Source organism: Ambystoma mexicanum, chromosome 4p (genome assembly GCF_040938575.1).
Source record: "Ambystoma mexicanum isolate Mex_15411 chromosome 4p, UKY_AmexF1_1, whole genome shotgun sequence".
NCBI lineage: Eukaryota > Metazoa > Chordata > Amphibia > Caudata > Ambystomatidae > Ambystoma > Ambystoma mexicanum.
In genome coordinates, this window is record NC_090927.1 from 53,068,255 (window position 1) to 53,093,447 (window position 25,193).

Genomic DNA, 25,193 nt, shown 5'->3' on the forward strand with positions numbered 1-25,193 from the left:
TGCTTCCTTGTGCGTTTGCACTTGCTCAGAGTGTGCTCTTGTGCTCCGCCTTTTATCCCTGTGAGGAAAGGAAAGGGCTGTCAGGTGTGTGTATGTGATCAATTGCCTGACTCTGCCTGACCCTTGTATTGGGACATGTCAGGTAATTGGCTCTGGTGTTATTCTGTTGTCTTTCACAATGTAAGAAAGTGTTTGTGTCAGAAAAGGGGGGTAAAGCTTCTGAATATCCTACGGGGTAGGATCGGTAAAAGGGGTTACAAGGAGGGGGGCACTGCATCTCAACCTTCGGTGTCCCAATTCCACTCCCTGAAGGCCCCCATCCAGGTGATCCTCCCTCACCGGTCCATCCCCAGGAACTGGATCCAATAGCGATGGCTGTGTACTGGCAACCTGGATGACAGATCTCCCGGGACTAGTGGGAGAGACACCTTCAGGTTTCTCACATACCAAGACCCCATGCGATGTAACCGCATCTGCTGCACAGAGGAACTGGATAAGGAAATCTACATTCCCCTGGCCTTTACCCTTCCGGTGTCCCACTGTGAAGCAGTAGGGCTGCTGGTCTAGAAATCATTGTATGACACATGTGTCAGAGTCTTAGTGTTGGCTAATCCAAACTAGTGGAGAATGGTCGGTGACTAATGTGAACTTTCTTCCCAAAAGGTAGTATATAAGGTGGATAATGGCCCACTTTAAGGCCAGGGCCTTTAATTCCAGCACAGAGTAATTTATTTCATGTGGAAACAGTTTGCGTCTAGTAAATAAGATAGGACTTGCTCCTAGCCCTGTGAGGGAGGTGTCCGTTTCCAATATGAAATCCTTAGAGAGATCTACTACCTTCAGGATCGGGTTCTGGCACAGGGTTTGCTTTAAGGTGTTACAACATATATCATCCTCGTCAGACCAATGAAATTTCTGGGGTTCGGCGTTCTTGAGTTTATCTGTTAGTCTAGCTGTTTTGTCCAAAATGTTTGGGATAAACCTACGGTAATGTCCTATTAACCCTAGAAAGGCTCTAAGATCCCTTCTAGATTTAGGTGTGGGTGTATCTAGGACGGCTTTCACTTTCTCATGTTTGGGCTGTACATTCCCATTCCCTAAAAAGAAGCTGAGATATTTCCCGGCGGACTGGGCCGGTCAGCATTTGGATGGATTAGCAGTTTGGCCGACCTCTCTGAGCACTCTCATAATAGTATGAAGATGGAAAAGGCGGTCTTCTCAGTTTTTACTATAAATGACAATATCTTCAATATAAGCTCTGCAGCTCTGCAGAAATCGGAATAGGGGCGTAAGATCTGATCCATTAGGTGCTGGAAAGTGGCTGGTGCACCGTGTAAGCCGATAGGGAGGACTTTGAATTGAAACAGTCCTAGAGGCTTTGAAAACGCTGTCTTTTCCTTATCTGGCCCATCTGGCCCATATACTGGCCCATATGCTGGGACCTGCCAGTACCCTTTTGTTAAGTCTAGGGTGGATAGACCTAAGGTGGCCGCTCTGAGTTTATCAATTAAGTCATAGATGCGTGGCATGGTATAGGCATCGAAGTCGGAAATTGCATTAACTTGATGGAAATCTTAAGTGACTAATACGATAGGGGATGACCATGGACTCGAAGAACGCTCGATAATATTTGCTTGCAACATTTTGTTTACTTCCTCAACCACTATCTGTTTACGGGCCTCCGGGAGTCTATACGGTTTTAAATTAACCACTTTTCCCTTGAGTGATTCTTCCTGGTTTTTCTGAAAATACATCAGGGAATGATGTAAATACATCTTTTAGATCTTCTCGTTGTTGAATAGATAGTTCTGGAGAAATAAGTTTAAAGTTGTCTATATCTTCTGGAACCAAACAAGATAGTACTTGGCATGGGTGGCTGACGGGTTCTCTTTCTACTCTTTTAAGTGATTGACCTGATATAAATGTAACTTTGTTTTCTGTCCGGTTGGGCTACTTTATAAGTGCAGGTTCCCGCTCGTTCTAATATTTCAAAGGGCCCATGCCACTTAGAAACAAGGTTGTTTTCTGAGGTGGGTAATAGGACCAATACTTTCTGTCCTATGGAAAACGATCTTAAGCTTACTTTCTTATCGTAATTGGATTTTTGTTGGCTCTGGGCTTTTTCCATGTGAGTGCAGACTAGATCTCAAACGAGTCTCATATGTTCTCGCATCCGGGTAGCGGTTTGTGAGATGGGAATGGGTGCCTCTTCTCATTCTTCCCAGGTTTCCCGGAGTATGTCCAGGACATCTCCCGGCTCTCTGCTGTAAAGTAGTTCAAAGGGAGAAATCCCTTAGAGGCATGTGGGGTTTTCCTAACTGCAAATAGTGCCCACGGGATCATTCGGTCCCAGTCTTTCCCGTCCTTGTTTACCAAGTTTCCCAGAATTGATTTCAGGGTTTTGTTGAATTTTTCTACCAAGACATCGATTTGGGGATAGTACACAGTAGTTCGTAAGGTGGTATAGGGAGTAGCTCTTTGGGACTTCTGCCATAAGCTTGCTCTTAAAATTTGAATCTTGATCGGATAATATTTCTTTGGGAAAGCCGACCCTGGGAAAATACGGTAGGCAGTGTTTAAAGATTTGATGTGTGGTATTATTTCGCATTGGGAATGCTTTGGGGTATCTAGTTGCACACTCAACTATAACAAGGACGTATTTATTGCCTAGTCTAGATTTTTCTAGTGGTCCAATAATGTCCCTCCAGATACTTAAAAAAGTGACTTCTATGATAGGATGGGTGTGCTTTTGTTTGACATATTTTACATGTCTGGATAAAGGTCTTTATATCGGCATGGATACCTGGCCAGTAAATCTTCCCACTAATATGTGCTTAGGTTTTGGATTGTCCTTAGTTGCCCCCGGTAAAATGGGAATGTGCAATCTCCAGTACAACCTTTTGGTGGGTCTTGGGGATTACCAACTGTGCTTTATTAATCCTTCTATAGATGCCTCCCTTCTGTACAACAATCCCTGCTTTAAGAAGAAAAAAGGGCTCCCTTTCTCTATAGCTTCTCCTTCTGGAATGGCTTGTAGAAAAGCTTTGGCGAGAGGTGGGTCATTTCGCTGGGCAAAGGTAAGGTCGCGATAGATGGTAGGCTCTTCTCCCTGCTTTTCTTCGATTTTAGAGGGTTTATCAGCTACCCCAAAGCCTAATAAACCTCTTTCTGTTTCGTCTGGTTCACTTTCTTTAAACTGAGGGAACAGCACGCTCTCCAAATTCCTTGAGCAATTTGATCCCCACAATGTACTTCAAATGGGATTTCACCATGATTCTATAAGAGAACCTTTACGTCTCCCCGGAATTCGGGACCAATGATGCCTGCTAAAACATCTATACCAAACCTCCACGATAGCCCAGATTTTGGTGTTAACCTTATGTAACACCCCGGTGGGCGTATCAAAACCAGATTGGTAGGAATCATTCCTCTCTTCCCAGGGGGGATGACAGTTTCCCTACTGCTAGAGATATCGAAACCTATCGATTCTCTCATGGCAACAGAGGGGTTAGAAGGTTGATGACTACGTTTTTGAAATTGTGGGGTTCCCCAATTTGTTTCAATTGAGTCAGATCCCACACCTAACACCATAAGGAACTAACGGTGGCAACAGTAAAGACAGACACAACCCTTGCCCATTTAACATCGAGGTGGAGGTTATCGCTAGCACAGGGCAATATATAGACAATATAAAGACAATTTAAAGGAGGCCTCTTTAAGAACAGACACCTGTGGCAGAGCAGAAGGAGTGCACCTACCCACTCACCTGTGATTCCTCTAACATCTCGTCTAGTCCCCAAAACAGCACAGACCTTACAGCCTCACAGGAACCTATCGACAACAACAAAGGTGCTGAGGTAGCGGTTGTTTCTGCTAACAATTTATGTCTTACAACCCACAACAGACTTTGTGGTCCCTTGAAGGTCAGGACACCTCCCATTCTCGGGAAAACAACAAACCGATGAAGCCCTTTAAGCCCCCAGCTTCTCCGTCTCAGCCTTCTGAGGTTTTGACGGATAAGAATCATTTGCCAGTACTTCCTTGGCTTGCCTCCTCCCAATCAGCCGCTGGAGCAAGTGACACCACCTCTGTCCTATCGACCGCAGAGAAAAGTACCCTACTACCCTTCCGGCCCATTGCAAGTGAACGCAGTTCTCACAGGCAGAGAGAAGCATCAATCTTATTAGGATCTAGTGGTGAAGAGCCTCCTATGACGACACCCAACACCTTATGCAAGCTAGTGGCTACCACTAAAAAACCAAACTCTAGCTTCCCAAAGGCTGGACAGTTCCCACTGTCGCTCCTTCCACGTGACCGAGAAGAGCAAAGGAAGAAGCCCAACAAACCAGCACTGGAACCTCTAGACAGGCTGGTTTAAAAAAAACAACTAAGGCCTATAAAAGGCGACAGGCCACTCAACTCCAACACTTTCGCATCAAAGTCAATCTGGCATCCTACTGGGCTGACCTCAAGAAACATGTTGGCCAATCAAAGGTTCTTTTATCAAAAATCCAACCTTGAAATCAGCTCAAACATCACATAAAAATGCACAACCTCATCAATACAGTTAAACTACCAAATGGAGGAGAGGGGTGATGTGTCAGACTGCAATGCTTGAAAGCATGAGAAATGTAGAGTCTGGAACCCTTATTCAAGACCTTCATCAGTCGTCCAGGGAAGCTAGCTGCATCTCCAAGGGGATCCAGGCACTGAAGTCAACAAAAGAAACCCATCCTGCCCCCTCTGGAAATCATTGGTACTGCATTACTGAGTTGCAAATGCCCTACACTGCAACTCAAGAAGAAAGATGCCCACTTGACGCTAGGTTGCATAGCTGGGACAATAGAAACTTTACAGTTGCTTCACCTCAGAGAAGTATTCACAAGACTTCAAATTAAAGACCAAGGCTGTCCATAAACTACGTGGACAGGTCTTGTGACTTCACTGAGGACAAAGAGCCTACGAAGAGCCAACAAAGGGACTACGCAAGGCCTAGATGCAAACATGATCGCGGCCCTAACAATCACAATGGCTCCTTTCATGAAACTTTACGAAGGCCTGAGTGATCAATTAAAGGACAACACCATGGTTCTAGCAATGTTACATTAAAAATATTATTCGTGGAAGGCTTTTTGACAGCCTTGCAGAAGAATTTGGACAGCAACGCGATGCAGACCACGAACATATTATATAGCATCCTCGACCCTATCATTGTAGAAAAAGACAAACGCTGATTAAAAATATCTCTACTCAACTCTGGACCTCGAAAGACCCTCCCAGGTCTAAATTGGGTCGTTCCTCTCCGCTACCTTTTCTCTACCTGTGGTATCCCCCAGGGGTCTAATGTCTCTCCCTGGCTGTTCATCCAATACCTGGCACTCCTTGCCCACTGCGTCTCTGCTCTCCGCCCCAACTTTCAGTGCTATGCGGATGATACCAAGCTCATTTTCAGGCTACCCTCTGCCTCCTCCTCTCCTTCCCTCATCTCTGACTGTCTGTCTGCTATCCAGGAGTGGTGTGCCGCCAATGACCTCTGCCTTAATGCCAGTAAGACTGAGATTCTCCTCATCGGCACACCCTCTCCCTGCTTTCCTATTGCTCTCTGGCCGGCCTCTCTTGGTCCTCTTCCCGTTCCCACCTGCAAAGCCAAAAACCTTAGGGTCATCTTCGACTCCACAATCTCCTTCTCTCCTCACATCTCTAATGTCTCCAAGAAGTCACACTACCAGCTGCACCTCCCCAGAGGTATTCTTCCTTTCCTCTCCTTCCCCCAGAGGCTCACTGTCTCCAAAGCTCTGGTTCTCTCTAGGCTCGACTATTGCAACAGCCTCTGTCTAAATCTGCCTGCTTCTACTCTCCGCCCTCTGCAACTCATCCAGAACAGGACTGCAAGACTTGTCCTTGGCCTCAAGCCCAGGGATCCTATCTCTCCAGGACTGAAATCTCTGCACTGGCTCTCAGTGTCTGTGAGGATTAAGTTCAAAATCCTCTGCAACCTCCACAAGGCCTTCTGGGGCCTGGGGCCTCAATACCTTCAACGCGCTCTTCCTAAATATCTTCCTTCTTGAGCTCTTCGCTCATCTGCCTCCAACTCCCTCGGGGTCAGTCGCTTCTCCAAGCAACGAGTTAGTGGTAGATCTCTTTACTCAGCTGGTGCCTTCCTGCTTCCCTTAAACTTGAGGAGAACCATCTCCGGTTCTGGAAACACCACAAAACCTTTCTCTTTGCTTCTGCTTTCTCTCCTCCTCTCCTCTGCTGACTTCCTGGCTGAAACCGGTACTGCACTGGCTACCTGGACACCCTCTGATCCCGGGCCCAGGTCCCTCTCCCACCAGCATCACACACCTGCACTGCCCACCTGGCATCCCTCGCACTTGGGGACTGTTCTGTATCCCTACAGTCCCCCTACCAGACCCTGATAGCTGACGTCAGCACTTACCCATGCACTTGCCACATCCTGGCCGTTATTTTACTTATTGTTATTATCTATTCCCATGTACTGCACTTTCCTTTCCTCCCTTCCCATGCACTTGCGCAATCCGAATGACTCCTGGCCTAGTAGGATCGTTGTCCGTCCCCCTTTATTCCCCCCCCTTGCCTCGTTGCGCCTTGAAACACTTGTGTATAGGCGTGTTATAAATGCTATATCATATCATAACAAATAAACAGGAACACCAACCTAGATCTATCAGCCAGGCCACGAACAGTTCCGGTTAAGAGTCCATCCCTCTTATCTGACCTGGAGACCAACAACACCCAAAGGACTTTGATGAGGGAGAACAAAACTCCCAGAGGCCGCCGAGACAGCCTGACGAGTCATTCGAAAATGATTGCAACTCCGCTTGACAAGGAATCTCTGGAAGGAAATGATGACATCGAGGTAACAATGGCCCAGGGCAAAAAGGAGAGTGTTATTGAGGTAGAACCTGACGAACTCAGCGGGATGGCTGTGGACCTCGAGCCATCTGGCGCCGCCACTATGTCACCTGTTTTGGACCACATTGGACCTTCTCTCAACGAGGTAACTACATCCTCAAAAAAATATGACATATTTACTAAGAAGAAAGTTCAGTGAAACCTACCTTAACATCTATCAGAGCCACTGAACGGAAGAGGCTCACGCTGGGAAGGAAAGCACAAACAAAAGACGAAACATCTAAAAAGTAAAAAACACCAAAGCTCCACCTAAGCCAATATCTAACGAAAGCAAATCGTTTGTTAGAAATCTAACTCTACATGCCCTTACGGGCCACTTAACATCTGACAAGGAACCCTCCAAAAAGCATAGGAAGACGGGTACTGACGCTGTGGCCAACAAACTCTCATCAGGCCACCGCCCGCCTGCCCCCATCGCCTTCAAATGGAGAGGTAATAGAGGATGGTTTACTGGATCTATCTACTTACACAATGTCGGACAACGAAGAAGTCGAAGAGGACACCAGTCCTATCACCTATCGTGCTCGAGATCAAATACAACAAGCTACAAGCACCGGCCACCACCTGGTGGAAGTACATAATGTGGACTCGAACAATGGCTACCAATCCGAAATAGAAAGCTTTTCTGACCACTCCAGACTATACAATCATACACCAGCTGCTCCACCTAGGGATGGCTTACTACGACACAAATATTGCAAATCCAGGAACTCAGAAAGGGATGAACTGGTGAATTCTTCTGGCAAACCGGGCCAGTCCTTTATAAATATGAAATCAAAAAGAAAGCGGTACCTGATGGCTGATCGGAGCTCTAAAATGATTACCCCCAGCTTGGAAAATACAAAGTCCTCTGGTCTGGTGTCCAAACTCTTTGATCTTGAATCAGTCACTGAGGAAGAGAAACTAGACCATACGTCATTTCTTGGGAAAAACATGTCAACCTTACCTAGCTTTGATCACATCGAAAAAATAAGAGATAGGACAGTCACTAGACGACGACAAATCCCGAGAAAAGAAGAAAGGGGGAAGCCGGCTGGCCTCCCAAACAGTGACACAATAGCCCTCAAAACCATGGAACAAAAAAGAAAGGCCCTATGTCAAGGTGGAACATTTTTCGGATTAGACAACACACACAAAAGAAAGACCCTAGGAAACCGGCACCTCGCTATAACTGAAAATCCCTAAGAATAGTGCACAAAGGGGTCCTTCCTTTTGTTGAGACTGCTCCACCATATTCCATTGCTTAGTCTGATCACAACCAACGACCTGACAATGATCAACTTCCACAAAGAGAATCACCTGGACATGGTGATTATTCACCTGCCCTCAATCTTCATAAAAAAAACAACTACTAGACGAGGCATTGCATCTAGTAAGGATGGGTTTTGACTTGAGAGAGCTAACCGTAAACGAGACCCTGGACAAGAGAGAGGAAAATGAAGACTGGGAGCCCCAACCTTGGACGCTGTTGGAAGAAGATCAGTGCTCGTGGAACTGGAAAGGCAGTCTCAGACAAAACCTCTCCACAACACTCCTCCAGGGGTGCGTTTGAACAAACGTGACTTATCCGTCACCATCATGGTCGAGAGTTTCCAGACAAGATCCAGTAGCCTCTCCCACAAAGCACCTAAGAGGATCTTGACTGACGAAGATAACTGGTGTTGGTTGGCTGAGGCCCTGGCACCCGAATCTAGTAGATCATAACAGTCCAGGGAAAAATCACTCCAAGACCTCGTCGGCGGAAGCTGGAACATGGGAGGTTTCCTGCTGTTTAGTCAGGGGGATTTAGTACTAGCGTTAGTACTAGACTCTTACAACAAGATTTGTTTACAGGAAACATGGATGTGCACCTATCCTGCCAGGATACACGGTCTACCTTAACCTGGCAGTGAAGGGGTTGAAGGGTCGACCTATGTCTGGCTTATTGATAGCATTGAAGCATGTAGCTAACTGGTAAGTACTTACCTTGGAGAATCACAGCCCTTTCATTCAGGTACTTACTATCCAGGTCGGTAGGTCTGTGCTAACTAAACCAAAAACAATGATAGTATTCAACCTCCATTGGAACACATCAGTGCCAGAGGCAGCTTTATTTTCATCTACAATGATGGACTTCTGGAAGGAGCATGAGAAACATGGTTTGACTCTCACATAATCCTTTGTGGCAATCTAAACATCGATTATTTTGATTATAATAAAAGCCTCATTAAGAAAACAAACACAGCAGCGACAGAGGCTGAATCTAGAGCCCTGACATGGGGGGGAGGACTTGCTCCTGAGAAACATTGATATACTGAATGGAAACACCAAGAGCGACTCTCCAGCTAAAGTAGCATGGAAAATGGTCTGGGAGGCAAGATCCTTGACTACATTTTCGTCACATGCAACATGCAGAAATACGTGAAAGATTTTGAAGTTCTGGAAACCTGGCAAAGCGACCACAACATACTAAAGCTAAAGTGTACGGCCATGAACGAGAGGTTGACTGAAAACTACCTCACTGGATTGTGAGTCGCCCTGGGGAGAAATCTATGAATCATCTACTCTGACAGAATTGAATTGCTGATCAATAGACTTAGAATCCAAAAGAACGAAGACCAGGATGTTCCAAGTGAGCATGCCTTGGACTACCCCAAGCTAATGTTAGATGATTTTGCGGAATACCGCAACAGCGGCCAGAAAAGCCCATTCTCACCATTGCACACATACGATAAACTTGTGGCAAAGAGGAAAAAGATCCTCAACTCAAACGTGAGACAACTAAAAAAGCTGAATTCAATCGACACAGCAGCTACTAGCAAGGAACTAAAACAAAACCACCTTAACTGGATTAGATCACGGAAATACGAATTGCTGGTGCAAGACTCCAAAATAATGCTCAGGAGCATTGCATCTACAAACATGAGAGAAATATGGCAGATGATCAATGGATTGAGAGCTCACCAGGAGGCCCTACTGACCAACACAGTTTCGGCCAGCGCCTGGGTTGATGATTTTGCTTCCTTGTTTCAAACCAAGGAGCTGGCACTGCGTGAAATTCGAACACCACGGCTCGAAGGATGGATCTTCGAGACCACAAGAAACGACATTCTTACCTTGATCCACAAAGCAAGCAACTCAAGGGCCCCAGGACAAGATGGGATGTCGAACGCAATGCTCAAGAAAGATCGGAGCTGTGGGCATCATTCTTGTGAACTCTATTCGACCACATCAAAAAGGCGAAGAAAGTTCTGCCCTCGTGGACAGCCTCAATTATAGTACCTATCTTCAAAAAGGGGGACAGGTCAGATCCTGCAAACTACAGGCCCATAGCAATGCTGGACGTTGCAGGCAAGATCTTCGTGGCACTTATCTTGCAGGGCCTCGCAAAATGGAGCACAACTTTTGGGATCTACGACATAAGGCAGTCTGGATTTGTTAAAGGAGTGGGCACTGCCCTGAACGTCTTCCTGATCAACATCTTAAAGGGACGCATCAAGGGGAAGAAAGCCTCCAAATTCTATCTGGCATTCATAGACCTGGCCCAACCTTTCGACACTATCAATAGTACAAAACTCTAGTCGAAGCTCGAAGAATGGAAATGCCCTGAAGATCTACTGGAAGCCATGAAAGACGTTTACACTGCGACCTCCTTAAGAGTTAGATTGGATGGCTTGAAACAAGGATGCTCCTTAGCCCCAGCATTATTTAACCTTTTCATATTGGACGTTCGTAACACCTTGAACACAGCAAGGAGCTTTGCACCAAAACTAGCTGGAGAGCTACTTGACAGACTTTTGTACACAGACGATCTCGTCCTCGTGGATCAAACTCTGATCGGTCTGCAAAGACAATTGGACGCCCTTTAAATCTACGTTAGGGATAACGGCCTTAAAATCAATGCCAAGAAGTCCCAAAGACTAGTAATGGAAACAACGGGGGCAGAGGCGGAAGCAAAGGATCCTGGTTTCTGAATGGCGAGAAGCTTACAAAGGTAAGCTCACTGACTTACCTGGGAATGTCCTTAAACGTCAGTAATAACGACGCTCCAAGAGATGCCATCCTCCCAAGTAAAGCCAAGAATTTAGCGGCACAGGCTAGGCACAGACTAGGATAATTTTTTTTAAGTACTGTAAATTCTCAATCTGCCCAATTTGGTCATACTACCGTATGGAGGTGGTTCCTATTCTTACGTACGGAGTTAAAGCATTCTTCGCTCTCCCGGCTACAGTATGGTCTATACTGGAGGGTCTATTCTGGAAGAAGGTCCTATGTTTGCCGAGAAGCACACCTATCCAGGCCAAAAGAATGGAGCTGGGCCTAATCTCCATGTATGCAATGGTGGTCTGGAAATCGTTGACCTTGTTTTGGAAATGTATCCCACCTACGCCGCCACTGGGTTTTACATTGTTGCAAGCAGCCCTGTGGGAAGGCTCAGAGGCTACGCTGCGTGAATGGAAACTTATCAGTATTGCAATCCTTGAGAGTCTAGACACCTCAGAAGATATACTAATAACTAACCCCACTAGCGTGAAAGGCAAGCTATGGAACCAAGATTTGATCAGGACACAGCAAGACAGGTCAGAATTTAAGTGTTATGGGAAATCCCTCTTTGAAGCCTGTTCACTTAACTCACCTCCAAAGTACTTGCTAAAATTTCCAAGCCCACACTTCCGTGTGCAGTTCTTGCATTTCAGATTAAACCTATTTCCCACCAAAGAGATCTTGGGTGTCAGGTCAGTGAGGAATGAACCTGAACTCTGCTGCAGACCGTGCACACAAAAGTGTGATGCTGGAAATGCATCGGAGGAACAGGGCCTCCGTATCCTTGTCCTTTACTGCTTTTTATCGTGTGTTCTGTCGTGTTTTCCGCGCAGGAGTTCATGTGGGACTCCTGGCGGTGCAGCTTTCTTTTGGTTTGGTGAACGGACCCGTGGGATACCCTTATGGCACCCATGGGTGGGTGTACAACCCTGTGCCCCTCGTGTATGTTTTTGGGCACCTGTGGGTGGCCCGCAGAGCAGGGTATGGGCTGGTGGCAGCTCCATGCTGAATTTGACAGGTGCGCGCAGTATCCTCCATTTTGGGATGTCCAGGCCCTGCCATTGGGATCAGTTGATTCCTGATGGAAAACAAGATGGCCCCTGTGGCCTCTTGCTTTCTATTACCCATTACCTTGTTTTCCCAAAGTCCTGGGAAGCCCTGACTCTGTCCCTTCCCCCTGACTGGCTGTTGGGTGAAAATGCCATATATGGTGTTGTTGTGAAGGCCCGGCCAGACTAGCTGGAGCCTTCCCGGTGATGTATGTTGTGGGTACCACCTGTGGGTGGGACCTGGGTGAATAGAGTGTGTGACGAATATGCATTCTGTGTTGTGGGTGTCTAGTATCTGGTGGTTGACACAATGACTGAGACAACCCTGCCCGAAACCGGTATGAATGCAGCTTGGAGTGTTGAATGGCTGGGTACTTGTCCCAATACACATAACTTGTTGTGAGTGTCTGGAGAGAAGTGAATGGCCTGAATAGCTTGTGTGCCTGATTGGCTGCCTGCCTACATGAATGCCCGTAGTCGTGATTGGATGCTTGAGTGTGACCCAGCGGAATGAATGGGAGATCAACAGTATATCTGGGGACCTCTCACTGCTAGGAACCATGTTCAGAAGCTGAAGTCCACTACGACGAGTAACTGACGCTTGACCTTGAAACCCCGCTGGACGAGAAGGAGTGCTGTGGCTCTCCCTCTCAATCTGAAAGCTGCTGTGTTTCCAAGGACTGACCTAGAGAGGACCTGGTAAGGCGCCCTCTTCCCGAGCTACGAGGGACCATCGTGCACAGCTGATCTTTGCCAACGCTCCCTGGTAGACAGACCTTCGACAGGCTGCCGACCCGATACGGGGACTGCCGCGGAACTCCAAGGAGAAGCACTCGGACTGTTGTCCGCCACTGTCGACGACCGCCGTCGCCGACCGGAGCTGCCGTGCTCCCGTTTGCCTAAGAACTTCCATTGATCATTGGACGCTCTCGTCTGCATCGTCACCCGCTTGTCTCCCACTGGAGAAGGCCCAACCGTTGACGCGCCGAGGGGCATCCACCGGTGGGTTTCCCGCCACCCAAAGACCACAGAGACGCCGACGACTCGACGCCCTTGCTGGGCCACAGTTCTTCATCATCTCTTTGCGGTCCAGAACTATCGTCACCGAGATGCCCCGCACGTCTCTTCCTTGCAGGACGCCAACGCTCTGTCGTCGACGAACACCGCTAGGAACGAAGCTACCACTTCCCTGTCGTAGTTCACCCTGTTCACCGTCGGACGTTCGACGACCCGTGACTCCTGCCTTAAAGGTAGGGCACTCAAGAAGGGCCGTCGATTCCCCGACACCGAACAGCAAGTTCCCCGACACCTCTCGACGATCCGTGGCTCCCGCCTGAAAGGGAGGCACTGAAGAAGGATCGGTCGGCGCATCGTCGGAGAACTCTACTCCACCAGGTACATTGGAGGGGTAAAACCTTAATAGGAAGAAGTGAGACTATTGAACATATGGACTGCGCTTGTGCGATATATCCTTATTTTACAGGTTGCCCAGTTGGGGGGATCTCCACGCAGAACTGTGTCTAGGTAACGGGGCCAGCATTCTGCCTATGGTTTCAACCATCTTATGTTCCTGCCTATCTCTATTGCTGGTTTCCTCGTTATTAATCTGTGTGACATTTTAACCGTACAGTTGATGCACTTTAATGAGATTCGATAACATTAGTGGTACCACTTTAGAATTGTATATATTTATCATTATTGACTTCCGAGTACAAAGTGCGTTATTGTGATCGTGTACATACCTTTGAATATTAATTATATAAAGACTGTGTTTTCAGTAATACAGTGTGTGGACATTCCTTTGTGGTGGTTCGGGGACTATACTGTACTTAAGAACCAGCCCGCATCACCTCTTGAGAAGCTAGGCCTTGATTGCTCGTCCATTGCTACCGTAATATAGAATCTTGGCTGGGGTCTTCTGTGCCTCTCCTCTACCATATAGAGAGCAGAAGTACAGACACCCCTACCAGTCTTTACAAAAAGGACTCCAAGCAAAGCTTGCAGCACCTAGTGCTATTTTGCTCGGCAATCACAGAACTGAGGACAAAATGGTTGGGCAAGTTCATCAATGACCAACCCTCGTTACTGGCTGACCAGTGGTGGACCCTACTGACGCAGGTGGAAACATTATCATTAACATTTGCCTTGATAAACTTTTTTAAAGAAATGTTTGTTCAAATTGAAAGTTTATAAACTGCGTGGACCGCTTAATGGCTGTAAACTCTTTTCTTTAACATTGTATTGGAAGGCCAACATCTGTAGAAGATAACGATCATAACTGGTAAAAGGTGTTTTCTAAGCCAAATATCAATAAAATAATAATAAATGTAATAAAAGAACTATTGCCAATCCTTACCGGTATGCTACAAAATAGTGTGGGATAATGTTCACAAGAAAAGAAAGAAGAGTTCTCAAAATGATAAGTCAGGATGGTATAGCTGGGGTCTCCCTTCCCCATGTTTTTAGCACGGGACAAGGCGGGACTCTTAAGCACAGCACACTCCTGGGCTTCTCCAGCACAAGCTTACAGTTAATTTCCAAAATATCAGGGCCTGGAGCTCTTTTACGCCCCTCTTCACTGGAGGATGGTATCACCCCCACTTCCCCTTCAGAGGACTGACTCTGCCAGTCGTCTTCCTCATACTCATCTGAGCTCTCAGAGGATGCATCCTGCCACCTGATTTCTTTTGCTCTGGCTCTCAATGCCTTTCTCTTACTTTTCACTTTCTGTGGCATGCCTGGAGGTGTATTGGCCTCTCGTACCTTATAGGCTCTTTTCTCCTCCCCCCCCTTTCTCTCTCCCATGTCTACTGCTCCTCTGAGGTCTTCCATATTTTGTTACAACTTTAACCAGCCCTCCATGAGAGACAACTGGTGGAACCCTTGTCCCATACTGACTCCCAGAGCCTTCTGTATGAACTGCCCCATACTGGGCTGGACCCTCTTCTGGCTGGCCTTGGCTCCTCCTTCCACACTGGAGCTGGACATCCTCTATAGTTACCTGGTGAGAGATTGCTCACAGACAACCAAATCGCAGGATTCCTGGGCATGTACCCGTAAATGTTAATCACAGATAAAGCGTTCATTGAAACGTATTTAATGGCGATAGTTTTGTAAAAACTGTTTTTACAGGCACTGTGCCCATGAAGTATTACTTTTTGTTATTTGCACTTAGTGCCCAGCAGGTGCTGCTGTGTCACTCCATCGAGTGTTCTGATTGAAGCCTGTGGCTTTGTTATACTCACAGGATCTACACGTTGATTTCACTGACTTGCCTCCGCTCCGATGCGACTGCAATAACAAACCGCCAATCCCAAACAAGACATTTCCATGCATGTATCACTGATATGCAAAAGTGTACTTAACTGGCCGCCAGAGCAGCAAAGAAAGAGGATGAATTAAGATGGTGAACAGTGTTTATAAGGCTGGTTGTGGACAATGGTTAAAAAAGGTCACGTGTTTTAAAGGACAAATAACAACATGAACTACCAAAGACTCAAACTACGTTGGGGATTGTAGTTTTATGCTTTGTGCTATATTGTTGATTGTTCATGTTTGCTGCTCGAGAAAGTAAAGGAGAGAGAAAGCATAATCTGAGCCTTCAGGTCTTGACAATCTGTTACCCTAAACACACTTGAGGACTATGAGAGGGGAAAAATCACTCCAAGAACCAGGAAGGGTTACTACAGGTGAAGTCTCCACCCCCTGCCCAGCAGTTGTTTTTGGTGCCTACTCTGGTACCATAGGCCTTGAAGAAAGTGGTTGCACTTCTACATGCCACCGAAACCGGTCGGCCAATGTAAGGTAAGGTCTGGTCTATTCTGTAAGGGTCTATTCTATTAGGTCTGGGTAAGGTCTATCAATGTGTAACGAACCGCTTTGATCCTGTCACACACCGGAGTCTGATTACCACACACCTGTTCGAATTCCTCTATTCCACTACCCTCCTCTGACTCCTCACATGTACTGCTGGAGTCTGATCTGTAGATGTCTTGTCTGGTTCGATACTCGTACCTTTCTCCGTCCTTCTGTTGAATTGATCTGCCCCAATGGGAAGCCACAGTGGCCACTGGAAGACAGTGGCACGTGCAGCCCCGTCACTGAGACCGATCCGCAATGGGGAAAAAGCCAAAGGCTGATAAAACCCCACGAAGAGTAGTTGTTGCGGTTGAGGCCAGCCGTTCCGGAAGAAACAGGATCAGAAGGTCAGCGATGAAGGCAGTTCTGGTGGATGCTGGAAGTTGGAGTTCCGTGTAGCCTTGTAGCAGTAATACTGAGTAATTCAGGTAAGGGTAGATACAACAGACTCCGATTGACAGGAAGGGCACAAAGTAACAGGATGGGTTCCACGAAAGGAAGCACGCAGCTGTGAAAGCAAAGGAAGAAATGGCGGGAGCGGAAGATCCGTGCGGCGGAACGGAGCAGGGAGAAGGAGTAGAAACAAGGCAGCAGGGCCGGGAAAAAAGGAGAAGAGAAGGGTAAGCAGAGACACAAGGAGCGTAAGCAAACCGAAAGCAACAGAGCCAAGCCGTAAAGTTGGTTGCAACGCAGGGAATGCTGGCAGGAAGCAGAATAAGAACCTCCCAGCCACCACAGTGCAGAAAGGAAAGACTACACCGTTAACAGCACGTTAAGAGAAACGTAACGGAACCATTAATGGCGGCCCCATCGAAACCTATTCCAGAGCCTCCAGGTAACCGGACGCATGACACAATGTTTCTGCTCTTGGGGTTTTCCCAGTAATTCAGGGATTCACCCTTTATGAACATCTGTGTGTAGAAAATGTTGCACACAGCTCTCTAACTTTTGAGCTTTGTTTTAATTAAGTTTAACCTCACTTGAGGTCAGAAAACAGGAAAAATTAAAAGTAACCATTTTCTCCTCCTTGATCTCCATCACTCTGGTGCACAGCGAACAGTGTGTTTAACCTTGCTGTTTGTTGCCATATTTAGTATGGTTGGAGGGCAGCACAGGTTGTACAAAATGACACACTGAATCACAATCAGGGAATAAGACCTGTATAGTTTCGTGTGTGAATAGCCTTCCACCCTAAATGTTGACTGTGCTTCCCAAACTTCATTTCCTGCATATAATGTGGGGTTTTCCCTTCAGTGGTTTAACAAACACAGGACACACTATCACAATTCTCCGGCAAGTGGCACTGCTGCTGTGACATCACATTCGACTCCTTGAAATCCTGCCGTTGCTGGCGCCGGGCGCAGTGGCGCGCGCCTGTAATCCCAGCCTTCACACTGGTGGGAGGCTGAGGCTGCTGGATCCCGGGTTCGCGGCTGCTGTCTGCTAGCATTCGGGCATCTCCACGGCCGTTAAAGCTCTACAAGCCCGTCTCCCCCTTCCGGGCCACACTGAAACTCTCAACGTACTACACCAAGTACACCGCATAGGGGGGCCTGTCTCTCTCTTCCTCCCGGCCAGGGGGGTGCCCCGTGTAGAGCAACAGTCAGCAACTCCCCGGCGAGACGCAGTCTCCTTTTATATTTACACCTCTTTCCGTTTTTTTTTAAAGGTTACTTTTTGGGCATCCTAAAATGTCAACTGTAATATATAACGCCACAAGAAAAATAAATATTTTGCGTGACTAAAAAATGCTCTAGCCGATTCTTACACGGAGCTGCCTCGTGTATTTCTTCTATGTCTAACGCTGCCTCCCCAGGGAAGCGCTGTTGCGCATGCGCAGGAAGGACGGTCAGCGCGCGAGATCGTGGAGCGACCGTGGTGAAGTCTTTCTTTTATTTCTGGTGCTGTGTTCCTTCAGGGTGTCCGCGCATGCGCTCCAAAGTCGTCTTCTCTTATTTATTTATTTACATTTATAAAGCGCACAAGGCGAGCCCCGGGGCTTCGTGGCGCGGTTACAGTAGGGCTTAGTTACATGACAACCACAGGGAGGCCTGGGATTGGTTCGTGGATACGTGAATCTGATACCCCCACTTGGCTTGACACCACAGAGCTCACAGTTATCGCTTTCCACTATTGTGCAATGAAGCGGCCGGTGCACTGCCCACACTGCGTGTGTGCGTCCGATGCTATTGATGTGGGGGCCAGATATTGAGTAGAGGGGTCTGCGCATGCGCTGATGATTAGCGTCTGTAGGACCCCTCCCTTGTCCCGCCACCACCTTGCACGGCCCCTGAGGGCGGCCCCCTGCAGAGCTCTGGCTATTGACCTGTCCAGGCAGCCCATTGTGTGCATGAGGGCTGCTGTCAGGCTACAGCTGCAGCGGGAGGCCCACTGCACCGTCGCCAAGGGGGCATCTGCTCCCCGGCGGTGGCATAGGAAAGCAGGCCATGCCACCCTCTGCATGACTGACCCCAGGGTGGAGCGGCAGCAGGAGCGGGCCCACGTCACAGCAGTCCTCTATTGAGCTGCCTGGGCAGAAAACAAGTGGCAGCAAAACAACCCTTGCCCCCAGGGGACCTGGCCAGACACCCCATCTATCTTACCTGCCACCAAAACCGAGCCCAGCGAGGACTACTGCACGACACGTGGTGGCAGTGCACCCCAGCGATATCCACCTCCCCTGCCACCTCCAAGGCCTCCCTGCCCCAGGCCAGAGAATAGCCTGCAGCTGCCCAGCCACGCTCCCAGCATCAGAGCAGTTAGGACCTGCACCTGCCATTCTGCATCCAGCCAGGAACCTATCATCCTCTGCATAGCCAGGCACTCCCCTTCTGCCCAGCCAGGCTCCCAGCATCAGAGCAGTTAGGACCTGCACCTGCCATTCTGCATCCAGCCAGGAACCTATCGTCCTCTGCATAGCCAGGCACTCCCCTTCTGCCCAGCCAGGCTCCCAGCATCGGAGCAGTTAGGACCTGCACCTGCCATTCTGCATCCAGCCAGGAACCTGGCATCCTCCAGCGAGGAATCGTCCTCTGCATAGCCAGGCACTCTCCTTCTGCCCAGCCAGGCTCCCAGTATCAGAGCAGTTAGGACCTGCACCTGCCATTCTGCATCCAGCCAGGAACCTTGCATCCTCCAGCGAGGAATCGTCCTCTGCATAGCCAGGCACTCTCCTTCTGCCCAGCCAGGCTCCCAGCATCGAAGCAGTTAGGACCTGCACCTGCCATTCTGCATCCAGCCAGGAACCTTCCATCCTCCAGCGAGGAATCGTCTTCTGCATAGCCAGGCACTCCCCTTCTGCCCAGCCAGGCCCCCTCTTTGCCTCGTAGGAAACCCCAGCTCTGATCATTAGGAAACTCTACATCTACCAAGCCAAGGACACTGCTTCTGCCTAATTCTACTTCTGCCCAGCCAGGAACTCCCCCTCTGCTTAAGAGGAAACATTACATTTTCCTTCCAGAGGCTCTCCCCAGCCTAAAAGGAAACCGCACCTAGTCCCAGCCAGGCACCCTCCTCTGCCTAGTGGGAGACTCCATCTATTCTAAGCCAGGAACTCTCTTCCCAGCAAGGAACCACACCTCTGTCTCGTAAGAAACTCCACCTATTCCCAGCCAGGAACTCTCTTCTGGGCAGCCAGGAACCACATCTCTGCCAATATTCAGCGGTCACTATTTTGGTGGGAATCTACATGTTCCCATCTAGGATTCCCCACCTCTGACAATTTACACATTTCATTTCTGTCTAGCCAGGAAGTCTGTCAGGAGCCACACTGCTGTCCAAGGAGGAACTGTACCTTTGCCCAAAACAGAACTCTGGTCTGACCGTACTGCCTGCAGAAAAGCTGAGAAAGTCCCTCTGCACTCTGTCTCCTAGAAGACCACAGGAACCAACCAGCAGAGCCATGTCTAAGAGACTGCCTGTGCAGGTGAGGACATGTTGGAGAAACAGTGTGTGAGACTGTGACCCTTATAAAGGCGAGTTAGTGGTATATTATGGGAAAATCCATTGAAAGAGACTTACAGTCCCACCTAGGGTGACCGTCTGTAAGTTAAATAGCCTTTTTATTTTTTGTAATTGGGATTTCATGGAATGGGTGAGTACATTGTTTAATTGAGTATGGTTTTAAAGGTCTTATAATTTGTGCATTTGCTACCACCGGGACTTGATACCCAACACCAATTGGAATGCCCAACCCCACATGTGAACAGAGGACACTATTGAACAGGCCAAGTGAGCACGGAGAGTGTGAACGCTGCCTGGGAGAAGTGAGGCACATGCGTAGACCTACCAAGGGTCCCTTCAGCTGGCCGGCCCGTGAGAGGAAGACTCTGGGGTGCCTCATGCACTCCATGCTGAGGCAGGAGTAGACCCATAGGATAACCGCTCTCTGTGGCAGGGCAAGCATTCAGCTGCCGCTTCATCCTCAGATGAGACTCCACCTCTACACACTTTGTTAACCAGTGTTGCTGTGTTAGATTTAGGGGCCTGGCTGGTGTGTATTGTATTGTAGTGGTCGTTTATGTAGCACCATTTTCCCATTTGTATGGCCTCCATGCACTTTTTGGTCGGAACGCCCTCTGGGACCGAAATCCATGTATGGGATAACTTTCTAAGAGTAGACTTTAGGAACTGAAGGTGGGCCGGTAGGTGCGCATGTGAGTGGGCAGACAAGGGGGGGTGAGGTGTGGCGGTCCAGTGGAGATCCGGCATGGGACACCAATGGATAAAGTGAAGGCTGGGTAGAGACGCATGAAAGGCAGGTGGCTACTTGCCGATTCATCATTGGCCAGCTCTCTTTCCCCAGTGCTAATATATAATGCAATCAATAGTAGAGCAAAGCGAGCTCTGGAGGCTAACTACATTGTATGGTATTGCAGTAGATCTGTAGCTGTACAGACTATATGGATGTATTGATCACTATTTTGCGTAAACATCTAGTCCGCTTTGTGTATTCATTATTTAAGAGGAAAAAAGAGACTAACCAGAGTGGATGGCGCAGCAGGCAGATAACTGGGAAAACTAGGTGGAATATTGCAGTTTTCGGACATCTCACTTTCAGGGTAGCTGGTATAAAGCAGCCGTGTGATAACATGAGTTCACTCGTTAGATTGATGCATCTTATCAACATAACAAAATATGGTTGGCACTGAAATTTAGATACACTAACCTAAACATGGAGTGGAGACAGTGCAGAGTTTTACAGCATCCTAACTATTGAAGGTGTGCAGGTGAGCCCATCCGTGTGTTTTAAACGTGCAAATCCCCCATTTTGGCCTGATTGTGTCCCTCTAGCCCGCATCGCTCGCAATCCATCCCGCTTCCTGGTTCCCTCTCCCAGCCCTCCCCTGTGCCCGCCCATGCCCCCCCGATTGGCCCAGCTATCCTCTACTCAGCTCATCTCTGACCCCCCCCACCCCCAGGGCAGCCCTCTGCCCGGCAGCCCATCGGCTAAGGACCGTGAGGCAAAGGACGGCTCCTACAAAGACGGCTCCAGCTCGTATCTGCAGGTATCCGCAGGAGAAGCACGAAGCTGACAATAAGTAAGTGTGGCAAGGGCAGGGTCAGAAGCAACTACTTCACGCCATACTACCCAACCACTCATCTAACAAAGCAGCACTACTATAAACTCGTTATATCTGAAATATATCTGCTCCTGGAAACTGTGTACTATATATGTGAAAGTTGCATTTAGAAGTGTGCCCAATAGCCTCTCTGTTGCATTTAGAAGTGTGCCCAATAGCCTCTCTGTGAATTTAATAGCCTATCTGTGGAAAGTTGCACTTAGAAGTGTGACAGTAGCTTGTCTGTGAAAATTGCATTTAGAAGCGCGCAATAGCCTTTCTGTGAATTTAGAAATGTTCCCAATAGGCACTCTGGAAAGTTGATTTTAGAAATGTAGCCTGTCTGTGGAAAGTTGCATTAGATATGTGCCCATTAGCCTCACTGTAAATTTAGAAGTGCGCCCAACAGCATCTCGGTCATAGTTGAATTTAGAATTGTGCCCAATACCCATTCTGTGGAAAGTTGAATTTTGAAGTGAGCACAATAGCCGCGCTGTGAAAATTGCATTTAGAAGTCTGCCCAACATCCTAATAGTATAAGACCATGCCGGGCCGAACTGACTAATCTCCCTAATAACCTCTCTGTACAAAGCTGATTTAGATTCATGCCTAATACCCTCCCTCTATAAAGTTGAATTGAAAGAAGTGCACCTACTAGTGTGCCCTAATTAATCCTATTAGTATAACTAACAGTATTGCTGTATAATGTAGAATCTAAAACGGTGACTAATAAGCTAATACCCCCGCTATTCAAATTAAATCTAGTGGTAGACCTAATATCTTCTCTGTGTACAGGTGAACTTAGAAGTGTACCTGAAAGTACCTAATAGACTAATATCATCTCTGTCTACAATTGAATCTAGAAAAGCACCAAATAGTCTAGTATCGTCTCTGAGCAATTTGAACCTGGAACCGCTGAACTTGGAACTATAAGCGGAAAGCCCTCCTAAATCCACCTAAAAGCTCGCACCAAACATGAGTGCCGCCATTCCACCAGAGTCTGTCGGAAACGACCCCCATGGACCGCCCCCACTCTCCGATCTGCCTTCCCTCCCATCCCCCCCTTCCCAAACCACCCCACCCTCCTTCGCACTCCCTGCCATTCCCCTCTCCAAACACCAAGCCAGGGGGGCACGATGGCGAGCCAATCACCCTAAGACCACTCCTCCTCTGAACCCCACCACCGACCAGTCAATGTTAACCATGCCAGCTCCCCTCACTATCATACCTGGCACCCCCCCTACAATCACCCACCCCCCACCTTGCCCTCAAACCCCTGCCACCTTCCACCCCCGACCGCACCCTTTCCCCTCCCTAAAAACTGCACGCCTAGCCCTAGCAAGAACCGAAGCTGCTTCCCTCTCCCCCTCTGAACCCCCTACCCTCTCTCACACACCAATCGCATTAAAGAAACTAAAGAGGAAACGTACCTGGTCCCCCTCAATCTCTCAGCACTCTTCGCCTCCCCTGTCCCGACCCACCACCTAATTCCCGCAATCACCTCCTTCCCCCGTGGCTTCACCCTTCCTGAAACCCCTCTCCCTCGATTTCTCATCAACTGCAACTGAAATTCCTAACCGCCCACCCCCCTCTTTCAAATCCCCCGAACCAAATCCAATCATCCTATCGCACGCAGCCACCCAACCCCGCCCGAAGCCTGCCAAATTTTCTGCTCGCCCACTATTCCCATCTAGCATCACCCACCCTACCCCTCTCCCTCCACTCTCTCCGCCACCGCCCCCCTCCCGCTCCAGCACCGAGACCAACTCGCCTGCCGATATGAACTGCATCCTATTTAACGCCCGATCCGTAGCAAAAAACAGACACTGCATCTTCGACCTCCTCGCCTCTGTCAAACCAGACCTAGTTTTCATCACTGAAACCTGGTTCTCTGACAACTTCGCCCCAATCGCTAATGAAGCCTTTCCCCCCCCCCCCCCGACTACTCCCTCATCCCACTGAACCGTCCGTCCAGAGGAGGGGGTAGCATTCGTCTTCAAGTCTCTCTTCCGCGCCTCAATCATCGACAACCAACCCTCCATTCTGTCTTGCGAATCTCTCCTCGTTAAACTATCCCTCTCCCCGTCGCTCTCTCACAGCTTCCTAATAATCTACAGGCCCCCTGGCTACGATAGACAATTCGCAAACAACCTCTGCGACTCTATTGCCACCCTCCAACTAAACCATCCCAACCTCACCCTTCTTGGAGACTTCAACATATGGCTCGACATCCCCACCAACCCTATGACACACTCCCTGGTTGATGGTTTAGACGCAATTAATCTCCAACCCCACATAAACGGCCCGACTCACTATAAAGGACACACTCTTGATGCCATTTGTAGCTCCAACAACCTCATTCATTTAAAGCCCCCCACCCCTATCATCTGGTCCGATCACTTCATTCTCTCGTTCACCATTCGCTCAACCGAACTCGTATCTGAACCTCCGAATCTACACAAATGCTGGAAAAAACTAATAATCGCCCCGGACCTAGCCGAGGCACTCCTACAGACGCCACCATTCACCTGCCGTCTCAACAACCAACTAACCCCTGAGGCCTTTGATTCATGGCTCAACGCATCTCTGATGCGGCTCACACCCACTTGCAAACCATCAACCCGCCGCGGCCTCTTCCCCAGATGGTTCACTCCTGAGTTGAAGACCACTAAACAACAATACAAATATCTAGAATGCAAATGGCAGAAAAACAAAACCCAGGAGAGCAGGGCCACCTTGGCCCGACACCTGTACCAGTACAAGGCCAAAATCCGGAAAGCAAAAAAAAGCCCACTACAATACCCGAATCCTAAACTGCAAAAACCCAAGCAAAGAACTCCACAAAATAATCTCCGAATTCACCAATCTAGCTTGTACCACGACCGTCCCGACCCCGTCGCAATCACTGTGTGCGACTCACTCTCCCTCTACTTTTACACCACAGCTATCGAAAGGACAAAAACTCTAACCACCATACTAGCTCTCCTACATCCACCAGGTAATTCTCCCCCCGTACCGGCCAGCCCATCAGCTGCGACCTCCACGCAACCAACGTTCGAATCCTTTAGTCCAATATCACCGGAGCAATTTCTCAAACTTCTTTCCGCCCGCAAACCTTCTGGATCGCCGCTGGACCCTTGCCCAGCCACAACCCTTAAAGACATTTTCGCTTCCACCTGCGCAGGAGAACACGCAAGATCTATCATAAATGCCTCCTTTTCCTCGGTTCACGTCAAACCTCTAGTTAAAAAACCTTCGCTCGACCCCAAAAACTACCGCCCCATCTCAAACACCAGGTTCCTTGCCAAACTCATTGACCGAACCGCCTACTCCCAACTAAATGCCTTTGTCGAAGCCAACAATCTCTTAGACAACGCCCAATCAGGTTTCAGAGCACGTCACGGAACTGAAACCACCCTAACCTCGATCTGGGATGACCTTAAAATGACGGCCGACTCCGCGGGATGCGCCTCTCTAATCTTCCTCGACCCATCCGCCGCCTTTGACACGATCAATCACTCAATCCTCCTAGTCCGCCTCCACTCCCTAGGAATTCGTGGGACCGCTCTTAAATGGATAACCACTTTCCTCAAACATAGGTACCAAATAACAATACTCTCCAGCTATACCTCCCAAGCCCGACCAGTCGACACGGGAGTCCCACAAGGAGCATGCCTATCTGCCCTCCTGTTCAATCTCTACCTGATCACCCTCCCACCAATAATTCGCTCACACAACATCCTGTGCTACAACTATGCCGACGACA

The 25,193-nt window shown here is 48.4% G+C and overlaps 1 protein-coding gene and 1 long non-coding RNA gene across 5 annotated transcripts in view; one reads left to right on the forward strand and one right to left on the reverse strand.

Annotated features, from left to right (window-relative positions):
- The window catches only part of LOC138452982 (uncharacterized), a 58,888-nt gene extending 42,324 nt beyond the window's left edge, over positions 1 to 16,564 (reverse strand). The window contains exon 1 of the long non-coding RNA XR_011260345.1: positions 15,970 to 16,564. This is a non-coding gene — a long non-coding RNA (uncharacterized lncRNA). The remainder of the gene's footprint in view (positions 1 to 15,969) is intronic.
- Positions 16,565 to 17,639: 1,075 nt separating this feature from the next.
- LOC138452983 (zinc finger protein 436-like) overlaps positions 17,640 to 25,193 on the forward strand; it is a 284,744-nt gene continuing 277,190 nt past the window's right edge. For 3 of the 4 annotated variants that reach the window (XM_069605355.1, XM_069605356.1, XM_069605357.1), the window contains exon 1: positions 17,640 to 19,791. In XM_069605355.1, coding sequence (XP_069461456.1) covers positions 19,768 to 19,791 — 24 coding nt within the window. In that variant the 5' untranslated portion in view covers positions 17,640 to 19,767. The remainder of the gene's footprint in view (positions 19,792 to 25,193) is intronic. The other variant, XM_069605358.1, reaches the window with a different exon arrangement.